Source organism: Caretta caretta, chromosome 1, assembly GCF_965140235.1.
Source record: "Caretta caretta isolate rCarCar2 chromosome 1, rCarCar1.hap1, whole genome shotgun sequence".
Classification (NCBI taxonomy): domain Eukaryota; kingdom Metazoa; phylum Chordata; order Testudines; family Cheloniidae; genus Caretta; species Caretta caretta.
The window spans coordinates 107,698,820-107,711,004 of record NC_134206.1 but is presented as its reverse complement, the minus strand read 5'-3'; the positions used below and the strand labels follow the sequence as shown (position 1 = coordinate 107,711,004).

The following is a 12,185-nucleotide window of genomic DNA, read 5'->3' as shown; positions in this document are numbered from 1 at the left end:
CTGAATTTTGTCCATCAATTCCAAATAATACAACCCAGCTGAGCAAAAGCAACATTCACTCAGATGACAGATAGTGAATAAATTCCTTGTTTTTCTAGTAATGTCAGAAAAAGAAAGTATTAGAAAGAAATTGGTTTCTGCAATACATAACTATTTTCATGTGCCTATAAACAAAAAAACCCCTACATAACTGACTGCTGCTGTGTATCATTCTAATACATTATTAATCATGTTTATTATGGACCATAGGAACCAATCAAGAATGAAGCCCCATTGTGCTTACTTGGACAAGTTTCCCATTGACCTATATTACATTTTTGCACAAGATAAAATTTCAGGATTTGGCCCATGGTGGGGAGGGATTGGGCTATTTTCTTTTAATTTATTGCTTGTAGACGTCCTGCATATTCAATCTTTAAGAGAGAAAACGTTGCAATTGTTTTCTTATTCAAATAAATTAAAAAGGAATTTTAAAAAATAAAACAAAATGAAGGAATTCATGAGGTTTTATGAAGTGTTATTTACTCTTTTAACTGCATAGTAAATTTGTGGAATAACAGAAGTTGCCAGCAGCTGATATGGACATTATCCAGTCCCACACTACACATTAGACACGGACCTTGAAACACTCCAACCTCAAGGTAATGTAATTATTAATATTAGAAGCTCACACAAACATGGTTTGGGGATGTGAAATAAAAGCTTCCCTACAATTTCTACTTCCATTTTCACTTGGATGAAATGTTACTAAATGTATTATTTATGTCACTGTTCAGAAACTATTGCTCATCTAACAATTTCCCTCCACAAGATTATATTTATTATTCCCAATCCTGGGAGAAAAATAAGTGATTTATGTAGTGTGGGCCAAATTCTGCCCTGAGGAGTGCTGACTACATAGGAAGGGGGCAGAATTTGCCAATATATGTGTATATATAATTACAGAAATATTCTTGTTTTGTTCAACTATAGTACACATAGGAGAGCCTCATATGCTGCAACATTTCAGAAGATGTACAAATGCTTTTGAAAAACAAGGTTTATAATAAATAGGGATCAAAGCACAGATGATGTGGGATACAAAAGAACTTTGGTTATAGACCCGGTTTGAAATAATGGGATTATATTCTATTGCAGTTCTAAGCAAAATCCTAGGGTGCAGAGGTGAGATTTTCAAAAGTGCTGAACACTGCCCTAACTCTGCTTCCACTGAAGTCATTAGGAGTATATCATGCTGAGCATTTTTGAAAATCTCACCCAGGGAGCAATGGCAGGCTTGAATAAGGAAAATATTGCCCTGCTTCAAAAAGACATAATTTCTCTAATGAAACAGATTGAGAATAGGATATTTGAGGATTTTTTTACCCCATTTCATCAGGGAATAGATGCTCTTGACTGTTTGTGACTTAGATTTCCGTACTTATACTATAAATTAGTCATAAAGAAAAGAAAATACATATCTATTATTTGTATGGCAGTACAATGTGCTCACAATGTCTTAGGCCATGATACCTCAACTTGAAGAGTCCAACACAACAGGCTATGGAGAAAGGGTAAGCATTAGATACAGTCAAAGTTTGTGTTAATAAATGGTTGAAGATCATGAACCAGCTCATTGCTTCTGCAACATGAACTTATCAATTTTAGCCAATGTAGTGGTCTTCTCAAACTAAAGGAGGAATAAACAAGAAGGAATACACAACAAACAGTACTATCCTATACTGGTTAAGGTGGAGTGAACTTGGACCAAAATGTGCAAATACTGTCTGCCAGAGATTTCTCCGTATTTGGCAAAAGTAATGACAATGTTTATAGTTGCTAACTCCCACTCTATCATATCTGACAGCTGTGGTTTAAGAACATAATAATATAGTCAACACACAAAACCAGAAAATAGTATACATAATACATGTTTCAGAGTAACAGCCGTGTTAGTCTGTATTCGCAAAAAGAAAAGGAGTACTTGTAGCACCTTAGAGACTAACCAATTTATTTGAGCATGAGCTTTCGTGAGCTAGTGAGCTGTAGCTCACGAAAGCTCATGCTCAAATAAATTGGTTAGTCTCTAAGGTGCTACAAGTACTCCTTTTCTTTTTGATAATACATGTTGCACCTAATGGGACCAATCACAATCAGATGTCAGATGTAATTGACAGCTTGAGGAAAACAGCAATCATAAATGAATTCAGAAATTATAAAAGGCTAAGACTCACCAAGATTCTAAGAAATGATATGGTGAGACTCAGATCAGAGAGAGATAACACCAGTGGCTTGGTGAAAGCAACTGAAAGGAGTACAGGAGCTTTTGGAGCTCCCTACCTAGGGGAGTGTGCCCACTTTTGTCACCCATGATTGACTGTGTAAGCAGTGTCAGGATGAGCTCCACCCTGACTTCTGGTGGTGAGGTGTGGCAAGTTGTGGAAAAGAACTTTGGGGCCAATCTCATTTGCATAGGCACACCCACCCCACCTAGAATGAGGCCATAGCTGCCCAAATGGTCACTTTGGCTGCTGTGGGATCCCCAGTGTCTCTGTTATTGGGGCAGGAAGAATAAATTATTACCCTGATTATGGGAACTGTGCTTGGAACTGTACTTGGCCTTTTGTTATGATGGAGGGACTCACCATCAACTAAGCAGCACTCGCTAGGCAAGGGTCATGGGTTCCAAAACTCTGTGAATTGAGAGAGGCTGGGGACAAGTATTAACACTTGGTGGCATGGGCCCCTGGGTGAGGGCCTTATATGCTAATTGCACTTCCTCCTCTCTCCACTGAGGCATATCAGAGCTAATTTTGATTCCATTAAGAGTCTAGTTACAGGCTGCTGAGCTCACTTTGGGCTAATGGTGCACCAGCACTGAGGCTCCTCTACTACAAGCTGAATTCACCAAAGAGCTGAACTGACTAACAGCTGAAATCACTGAGCATTGTGTTAAGTAGTGGAGGAGCCTGAAGATATATTGTGGAGCAGTTTGTGGGACAGCTGGAGTGTCTTGTGGACAGGCTGGTGGAGCAGTTCATTGGACGGCGGGAGCTGCTTGTGGGACATGGAGCGGAGCAGTTCATGGACCGGAGCAGTTCGTGGACCGGCTGGTGGAGCAGCGGAGCGGAGCCGAGCAAAGCAGTTCGTGAGGCGGCTGGCGGAGCGAAGGCCCCCTATGGAGCTGTGGGGCAGTCAGCTTCAGATCATGTAAGGTGCCCCTTACCTCTCTTCCCCCCCCCATCTCCACCCAGGTTGGGAGGTAAAGCTCTGCAGATAAACTTTCGAACTCTGGAGCTGCCCTGACCAGGGACAGAGACTTTGGGGTCATTGGACTTTTGGGACTTTGGGTGACTTGGGGTTGCTGGACTCAAGAACCAAAGGGAAAGGACACGCCCCAATTTGCTTGGGGTGTTTTTTTTTTTTGCTCATGGGTTGTGTTACGAATCCTGTTGGTGGTGTTTCCCCAACATAATGCCACATTGTTTCTCCCTGTTATTAAAAGGCTTTTTGCTACACTCAGACTATGTGCTTGCGAGAGGGGAAGTATTGCCTCTTGGAGGCACCCAGCGGGGGTGGTATATATTTGTCCCAGGTCACTGGGTGGGGGCTCGAGCCGGTTTGCATTGTGTTATTGGAATGAATCCCCTAGATATTGAACCCGGCCCTTGTTGCTGCCAACTCTGACGGGCAGAAGAAGGGTTACAACTGGATCCCCTGCTAGTTCTGGAAGCTCAGGTAGTAGGCAAGGAGTGCATTATTCCATGTGAGCCTTTAAAGAATATTACAATCATTTTGTTCAGATGCAGTTCATTTTGTTCATAATACAGTTATTTATACCATTGTCACTTAAAAACTGGATTACTAGAATACTCTATATTAGGAGTGTGTCAGAAGACCATTTGGAAACATCAACACCCTACTTGCTTAGACATGTTGTTCTCATGGAATGCATTATACCTGTACATCTTAATCTGCATTTTTTTCAGAGCTAATTCATTATGCTGGTTTTGACCTATAAAGTTCTAAATACATTAGGTCTTGGTTATGTAAGAAACCACTTCCCTTCTCAGAAGGTACCAAAGCAGTTGAGATCAGAAAAGTCACGCAATCTAATGTACCGTAATTTAAATGGGAGTGTCTGATGACAGGATATTTTCACTAAGAGAAAATAGTTCTTGCACTCAAGAACTCTTTCCACCTTGGTCTGACAGATTTAGACTCTGCTGACTGTCAAGAAATACTGCAAAGCTCATCTGTCCTCCTTTCAAGAAGGGCTCTGATTTGAGTAAGCAGATGAGCTAACGGGGAGTTACATGGGTTATTTTCACTATTGGTTTATTCTCTACATTAAAACAGTGATATTCTCTGTAGTGTTTCTGGTAGTGTGGGGCATGCCCCCCAGATGGGGTCATGAAGCACTAGTTATGGGATGCAGACACAGACCTCTTAATTGTTCTTCAGTGTCTCAGATTTAAATTAAGAAAGTGAGTCTCTCTCTTGCTGTTAACAATGCTAAGAAATTTTTCAAAATTGCCCCAAGAGTAACTGATAGAGAGATGCCTGCCTCAGTTTGCAGACGGCCTGCAACAATAATTCAAAGGTGTAAACTATCTCATTTATTTCAATAGGTGCTAATTCAGATGCTGATGGCAATTATTTAAGGCAACGCTGTTAACTATTTCACTGCTTATGAACGCATATATGAGAGGAGAGGAACAATAATATTATGAAAATCTATATCTGCATTTTCAAAGGATGGATGAGGGCATGAGAGATTAGTCAATGTGGTCCAAAATATGTATGAATTAAGATGAGTAGGCCTTTAACACCACATGGTGGGGTTATACGGTGGGCGCTATTAGTTTCATTTTTCCTAAGCGAGAGTCAGCTTTTAACAGTTTATGAAACCCTGCTCTAGAATAAGTTTTCTGGTGGTATTTGTAATACACAATAGCCTAGAGCAAGGGATGGATGAATTTCAAAAGGGTCAAAATAAACATTCCTATTATATAAAATTCAGGATTTTGTGTGAACATACTTATAGACCTGTAGAACTCAACAGGAGTTTTACATTTGTCTTCTTTGGGGTCAGGAATTGACCATTAAAATAGTACTTTTTTCTTGCTATATATTATAAATCAATATAAGCAAGTAAAAAAAAGTTAGATAACACTTTGGGCAATTTCGACATTGTCCCTTTAAACTACATTGTAAAATAAACAGCGACCAATATCCACGCAATACCTGCCAAGATTAAAGTCTGGAGCCTTAGAAATAGAAAAAGCTTAACAAGAATAAAGTGCTCGTCTATCATAGGCTGAATGTAGTGTCTGTTACACTTATTATACATAACATTCTTTCTTCCATAGATTCAAAGTTGGTTAGATCAATATTAAATTGCTCTTACTTTCATCACATTCACAGATATCTCTTCATGAATACTGAGTGTAACTGAATGCCAAGAATACTTCTTGCTTTTGAGAAACAATTTTGATAGGACTATCTATCTGCCCGCTTGGCCTTTAATAGCAAGCAATGGGGAGAAGAGAAAGGAAATTATCTGCTTGTCCCATTTGGGACTGACCTATTATCCAGATACATCATCTCCTAACCAAAACAAAACAAAAACAAAAAAAAAACCCTTGACATGACATTTACACTGTAGTCACTTTACAGACCTGAAAAATTTCTTATGATAGACTCTCTAAATATGCTGCGCTCAGAAAGAAAAAAGAAAGAAAACCATGACGTATGGATATATTCTTCTCACTGATCGGATTACTTATATTATATGTTGCATTCACACAAACATTTCAGATCTCATACCTTTGCATACTATGTCTCGTTTTCAAGAACACAATGCACTGAATTGTTTTACTTACTACTAACAGTAGCAGGACAATATCAGGATTATCACATGCACAGGCTACATGCACTGATGTCCAAAAATCCTCATCCTGATGATTTACATTTACTCCTCTGTCAATTAGAATTTCTGCAGCAAAGGTATTATCATAACGAGCACACTGAAAGAGAGAAGAGAAGATTACACACAGGGCTTAACTCAAGGTACAAGTGAATTTATCAATGAACTTTTTTCAAAAAAAGAACAGGAGGACTTGTGGCACCTTACAGACTAACAAATTTATTTGAGCGTAAGCTTCCGTGGGCTATGAAATTTATTTGAGCATAAGTCCATGAAAGCTTATGCTCAAATAAATTTGTTAGTCTCTAAGTGCCTCAAGTACGCCTGTTTTTTTTGCTGATACAGACTAACACGGCTGCTACCCTGGAACTTTTTTCAGTTTGTGTTTATTCCCTACATAACATAGAAAGTGATCAGATAATATATTGAAGATTAAGCTTCCATTTCTGAAGGGAGCTGATGGATCCATGGAAATAAACTCTGTGACATGGAGGGAGTACATACTATTAGTGTAGGATCCAAATTTACAGAAGGCTTGGCTTTCCATAGCTACACAGAGAACAAGATTTACCCTTGATTAAATTACATCATTACAAACCAGGGTTCTGATCTTTCCTAAGAATTTTCATATGGAACAAATTACAGATGGGACTGCACAGCTTCAGGCATAAACAATGAGCTACAGTGTCTTTTGCCTCTAGTTCATCAGGGTTTGAAAACAGCCCAGATGTGCAGTGACAAAAATAAAATAATTATTGCACTCTGATGTTTGTTCAGTGGCTTTTGTGAAATGAATTGGCATTCTTAGTCCACTTCGTGCAACAAAATAATCAATTGTAATTAGCTTTCTTGTTAGAGAGGGTGGTTGACTGACTGGGCATACCAAAGAAACAATTCTGTGCCTCCCAAAAGAATGGACAAGCCAGGTGGTAATTTCAAAAAAGCTTAGGGCCTGAACTCTGCTACCATTGATGTCAATGGGAGTTAGGTCAAAATTTAGTACTTCTGAAAGTCCCACTCTCAATTGCAGGTTTAAAGCACGTTAATATGGCAGTCTGGTAAAATGTGAATAATGCTCTTAATTCAGCATCTTTCACAGTCTTTATTAAAGAAATAGATCACTTTTTGGTATAGTGGGGAGAAGACACAGAGGAAAAAGGAAATGAAACAGTTTTATATTGTAAGTAATTTTTGAATGACATTTTATGGTAAATATATTTTTAATTCAGTTCTTGAGTTAGCAGATTTCTCATGCTAATGGCAAAGAATCCTCCAGGATCAGCCTTTTCCCTTACATAAAGCAGATTATATCCAGTTAAATTTTAAAAACTGCTACGTAAATGATCTGAGTGAGCAAATCTTTAAATAAATGCCAAGTTACTTTTAAAAAAATCTTGAAATAAAGTTGTCTGATCTGTTTGTAGCATGACTGATCCCCAGATGTATTGGCACTGTGTTTAAAAGAGGGTCAAATCTGGGTCACATTGAAATCAATGCGCATTTTGCCATTGTCCCCAATGGGATAAGAACTTGGCTGTAAATGAACTAACAATATTCACGAAACCGAGTCAGTAGCTTACATACTCGACAGTATATCATGTTTCTCCCTGCATGAAGTTTTCACTTCTCTTGGAATTGTGTGTTAACTTAGGTAGTGACAGGCCCCACGAGACCTACTGAATGTAATGAGGCATGATGCATTAAGCTCAAGAAACCTAAACGACAGTTCACTGAGAACTGCAGTTAAAAAGAGTTTTCCAGTTGCCACGTAGAGTAACTTAAAATCCTTAGAGAAGGTTCTCTTTTGGTTTTAAAATGTGAGTGGGACAGCTTGCTTACAAGCCACACCGCTTTTGGGCTGTTAATGAGGGCCAGATTTTCAGATCTAATTAACAGTTTTGAGATACTTATTTTTTTGGTTGTCCAACTTCACACACCTTAAAGGGGTATCATTTTAAGAGGGCAGTTGCTCAATACTTTACAAAGATGCCTCACGTCGGAAACTCCAAAACACTCATCACTTCTGAAAATCTTGGCCTAGCACTTTTGTTGTTGACTCCTAAATCACAGAGGGGCACGTGAGTAAAGACACCAACAGTATTACAAGGCCAGAGAAGAGAATTAATTTTTCTCTTCTCCTTTTTCTTCTGGTCTTCTGAGATATAAGACACAAGAACAACCAATATGAATGGGGTGAAGATGGGCAGCACTGCATTGGTCTATAGGCAACGTGGGTTTAGGATACAAAACAACAGCATACAGGAATGGCTAAAAATTGTAAAATTATGCTGGGAACGTAGTTGGAATTCCATACACAGAGTCAGAGTCTTGAGTCTAATAAGGTTACACTGTATCTGTAATATGCCAGTGTAATAATGCTGCTGTGTTCCATATATGTAAAATGGGAAACATATGTCTCTCTAAACCAAACTGAAATAGTAGTATACTTTTAGGAGGCCAAATTCTGCCTCTGTTATTCTCATGAAGACATATTGAATTAATCAGGGTTACATTTGTGTAACAAACTTGGGCCCAAGTAACTAAAATTAGATATTTTAGAACTAAGCCTAATGGCCAACAGCTATGGTAGCTGACCTGGAGCTACATACAGCCTTCAAGAAAAAGGGAACATGAAGGCTGGGTACCTATTGTGGGACATCCTGACCCCACTGAAGTCAATGGAAATTTTGCAACTGACTTCAAAAAAGGCAAGATCTTTTTCCCTAGAAAGAAGTGCTGTACAATATTTACTGAACTTTCTTGATTTATCACAGAGATTACCAATTAACTGTGGGAAAACTTGTTTTTCAATAATTTTTCTTATTCTCCAAAATATGTTTTTGGCAAGGTGCACGTTGGCTGAAATTTTGGTTCTTACTTCATGGACCTTACATTTGAAAATTGAAAAGATTAAGGAGTCATATTGTCTGTCCACACTCATCTCTCCCCTTAAAGCATTCTTCTTCTGTAAGGCCTTTCAGTGATAACCCATCACATATACAGAATACTCTTAAAAAACAAAGCCAAAGCTTCAAGTTGTCCCTTTGTCCTGCACATCATGTTTGGACTGTGCTATTTGTGCATAACAAAGGATCCTGCTCTCTTACTCACACAAGAAGAACCCTACTCATTCTAAAGGGATAATTTGCACACACAGGATTTGGCCCTTAAACTGTGAACTTCGTGTGGCACACAGAGGCAGGTGGTCCTCTATGTCGACAAAGCAAAAATTGTCAACGCTCAAAAAAATACAAAAATATTTTCAAATCCAGCATAAATTTGAATAATTTAATACCACTTAGGGTTTGCAGAGCTCTCTCAAGCGGAAATATCATAAGACAATGTTTTTTTTGTAGCACATGTCACCTTCAGCCCATGCTCCACCACAGGTCCTGCGTCCAGCCAGCACCAAAGTGAATGGTGCTGGCCAGGGAAGCAAAGGAGTGTGTGCTGTACATTACTAGAGCTGGTTGGGAATTTTCGGTCAAAATGTGTTTTTGACAGAAAATGTAGTTTCCACAGAAATCAAACTTTTCTGTGGGAAAATTTAAACAAAATATTTTGTTTCGGGTTGGTTCAATATGAATTTCAGTTTGTTGAGTTCACCCAAAATGATTAATTTTTAGTCAATTCATCATTAAGTTGCATTTCGTACAGTGGCTAATGGCCTCATTGGCATTGGCATTAAGGCCTCCATTTTCTCCTTTGGGCTGGGCTCTCTGGCCAGATTACATCTGCCATGATGCAATGCAGATTCCCCTCTGCACAGGTTCATGTTGAACTGACTCAAAATGAAACATTTCACTGTTTCCAAATTGAAATTTTTCTAAATATTCCATCCCTTGAAAATTTTTGACAAATTCAACTTTTTGTGCAGGTTTGGGATTAAAACAAATGTTGCAGTATTGGAATTGCCCACTGGACAGAAATTCTGATTTTCACTCAGCTGTATGCATCAGGGTCATGTACAATGAGAGATATAACCAACAGCTGCAACCCACAGGCAGAACCCCCATGTAGTTTAAAGACCACTACATCTGCAGGGGTGGATCAGGTACACTCTGTAAAGTAGATTAAGATGAATATGATTTATTTTGGTATTAGAGACATGAGTTACTAACTTCCTTGTCTGAATATAAAGTAGTAGCAGCAGTAATCATGGGATTGCTTCCACTAGATTTATTTGGTTTGCTAGCAGTAGAAATGTGTGATCAAATTCGGATTTTCAATCATACTGCCCTTAATTTGGGGGCATGTTTTTTATTGGCTTTTTTAAACACACTAGAAAACCAGGCAGGCTTACATGAACGTTTCACTAATGTTTGTGAACCTTCTGAAAGAATCTGGGCAAATTAATCATTTTGTATTCAAAACAGGCAAAACTTGTCATATTCTCCTGAGCATTGAGACATTTGACACAACCCTCAAAGCAAAACTCAGGTGCCCTGCAAATTTATGTGGGTCAAACCAGAAAACATGGTATGCATGATGGGGCCCAGCAAAATGAAACAGAGCTTCTTACAACCCTGCTGTGGGTCCCCAATTGTCCTCCTGTACTTCACAGTAACTAAAAGTGACCAGACACCAGTGTATTTGCTGTATTTCTCTCTCTCCCTTAATTACATGGCAAACACAAACCTGCTCCCTTTTCCTTTAATCACTTAATCTGATATGCAAATAACTATGGTGATCTAAATGCAGATACTGTGTTAGATTTCCATTTGTAGGAGATCAACAGTGAAAAAAAATCAAAAGGAAGGAATGACATCAGTTAAACTGAAGGTTAAATTATCTTTTTTCTACTCTGTGAAGGTTTTGAAATATTGCATTTCTCCATCTTACGAAGCAGGCAATTTTTCCTTTGCTCTTACTTACTGTGCAGATAATTTATGCCTAAAACATCTAACTGGATTTTGCTAGTAGCTGTCCTTACTACATGATGCATCCCTACATAAGCCTTTTGAACGCCACGATGTATTTCATGTACACAGCTGGATGCAATTATAATCACTGTGGTGCTCCGTGTAGATAAAAAATTATTGATAAACCTTTGTGGTTGTTAATATGCTCAATATGCTACTCAGAATCTTGCCATATTTATCCTCTGTCACGAACACTAATCTTCAATCACTCTTACCAGATGGAGCAAGGAGCCTCCTGAGGAAATAAGAGTGTGAGGGTCTGCACCATCCTTTAGTAGCCGTAGCACTGAAATATCGAAGAAAAGAGAAGGAGAAAGAATTAATGCACCAATGCACTCAGCACTGAGATCTTAATAGCCTGATTTTTCATCATCTTCATTAACAGATTTAATAATATATGCAAACCTCTGAGATAACATATGTAAAACGATCATGTCAGCATTTCCTGTCTCATTTATTTTAATGGTTAGGTCTGGCAGTTCAGGACCTTTGATAACTTGCTAACTGTAAGCAATATCAAGGACTTCCCTAGAGCAGTATTTTTCAACCAGGGATCTGGGGCCCACTGGGGGGCCAGAAGCAGGTGTCAGGGGATCTGCCAAGCAGGATCAGCATTAGACAGGCTGGGGCCCAGGGCAGAAAGCCAAATCGCCATCACATGGGGCTGAAGCCTGAGCAACCTAGCCTTGCGTGGACTCCTGTGGCATGGGACGGGGCTGACCCTGTTTTTTATATGCAAAAAAACAGTTGTTGTGGCACAAGTAGGCCGTGAAGTTTTTTATAGCTTGTTGAGGAAGGCCTCAGAAAGAAAAAGAGAACCCCTGCTCTAGAGTATGATTGTGTTTCTGTAATTCTGAACACAGGATATTCCATAGCAAGGTCAAAGTCACCAGATTAGACCATGTTCATGTGAGTGCAGAATACAGTTAACTGATTTTATTGTATTTTGCAGAGTTCCCTGAAACCTAGAGGCTTTTTTGCTAAATGATTGAGATTAGTGTTCATAACTTATATTACCTGAAATTAATCTTCATGCCACAGTTTAGTGAAGTGCACTCCATTCAACCTCTACAGTGCATTGTCTGATCACTGACATAGCATAATTCCTGAAAAGATATTTGGGTATTCTGCTCAAGGTTACATATAACAAATTCCTTTGAAATGAACCCAGGCATTTAACTCAGAGCAGAAGATAACCCTGCATATTGGTGCTCAGTCAGGATTGATAATTCTTTATTCTTTTTCCTTGGTCTCTATGGCTTTTATAACCTTTACACTTGGAATTCAGGAATTGACTAACTCACTCTATTAATGTTCATGCCAGGGCAGGACTGAATGATGAAAAGGCCAGACAT

At 38.9% G+C, this 12,185-nt stretch overlaps 1 protein-coding gene across 13 annotated transcripts in view; it reads right to left on the bottom strand.

The window, feature by feature from the left end:
* Window positions 1-12,185, bottom strand: part of MYO16 (myosin XVI) — a 602,174-nt gene that overhangs the window by 408,217 nt on the left and 181,772 nt on the right. For 10 of the 13 annotated variants that reach the window (XM_075129773.1, XM_075129766.1, XM_048854910.2 and 7 more), the window contains 2 exons: window positions 11,046-11,116; window positions 5,865-6,008 (listed from right to left, as the gene is read on the bottom strand). The exons of 1 other annotated variant lie outside the window; for it this stretch is intronic. In XM_075129773.1, coding sequence (XP_074985874.1) covers window positions 5,865-6,008; window positions 11,046-11,116 — 215 coding nt within the window. Of the gene's footprint in view, window positions 1-5,864; window positions 6,009-11,045; window positions 11,117-12,185 lie in introns of those variants that run through there. 2 more of the 13 variants (XM_075129769.1, XM_048854997.2) reach the window with 2 other exon arrangements.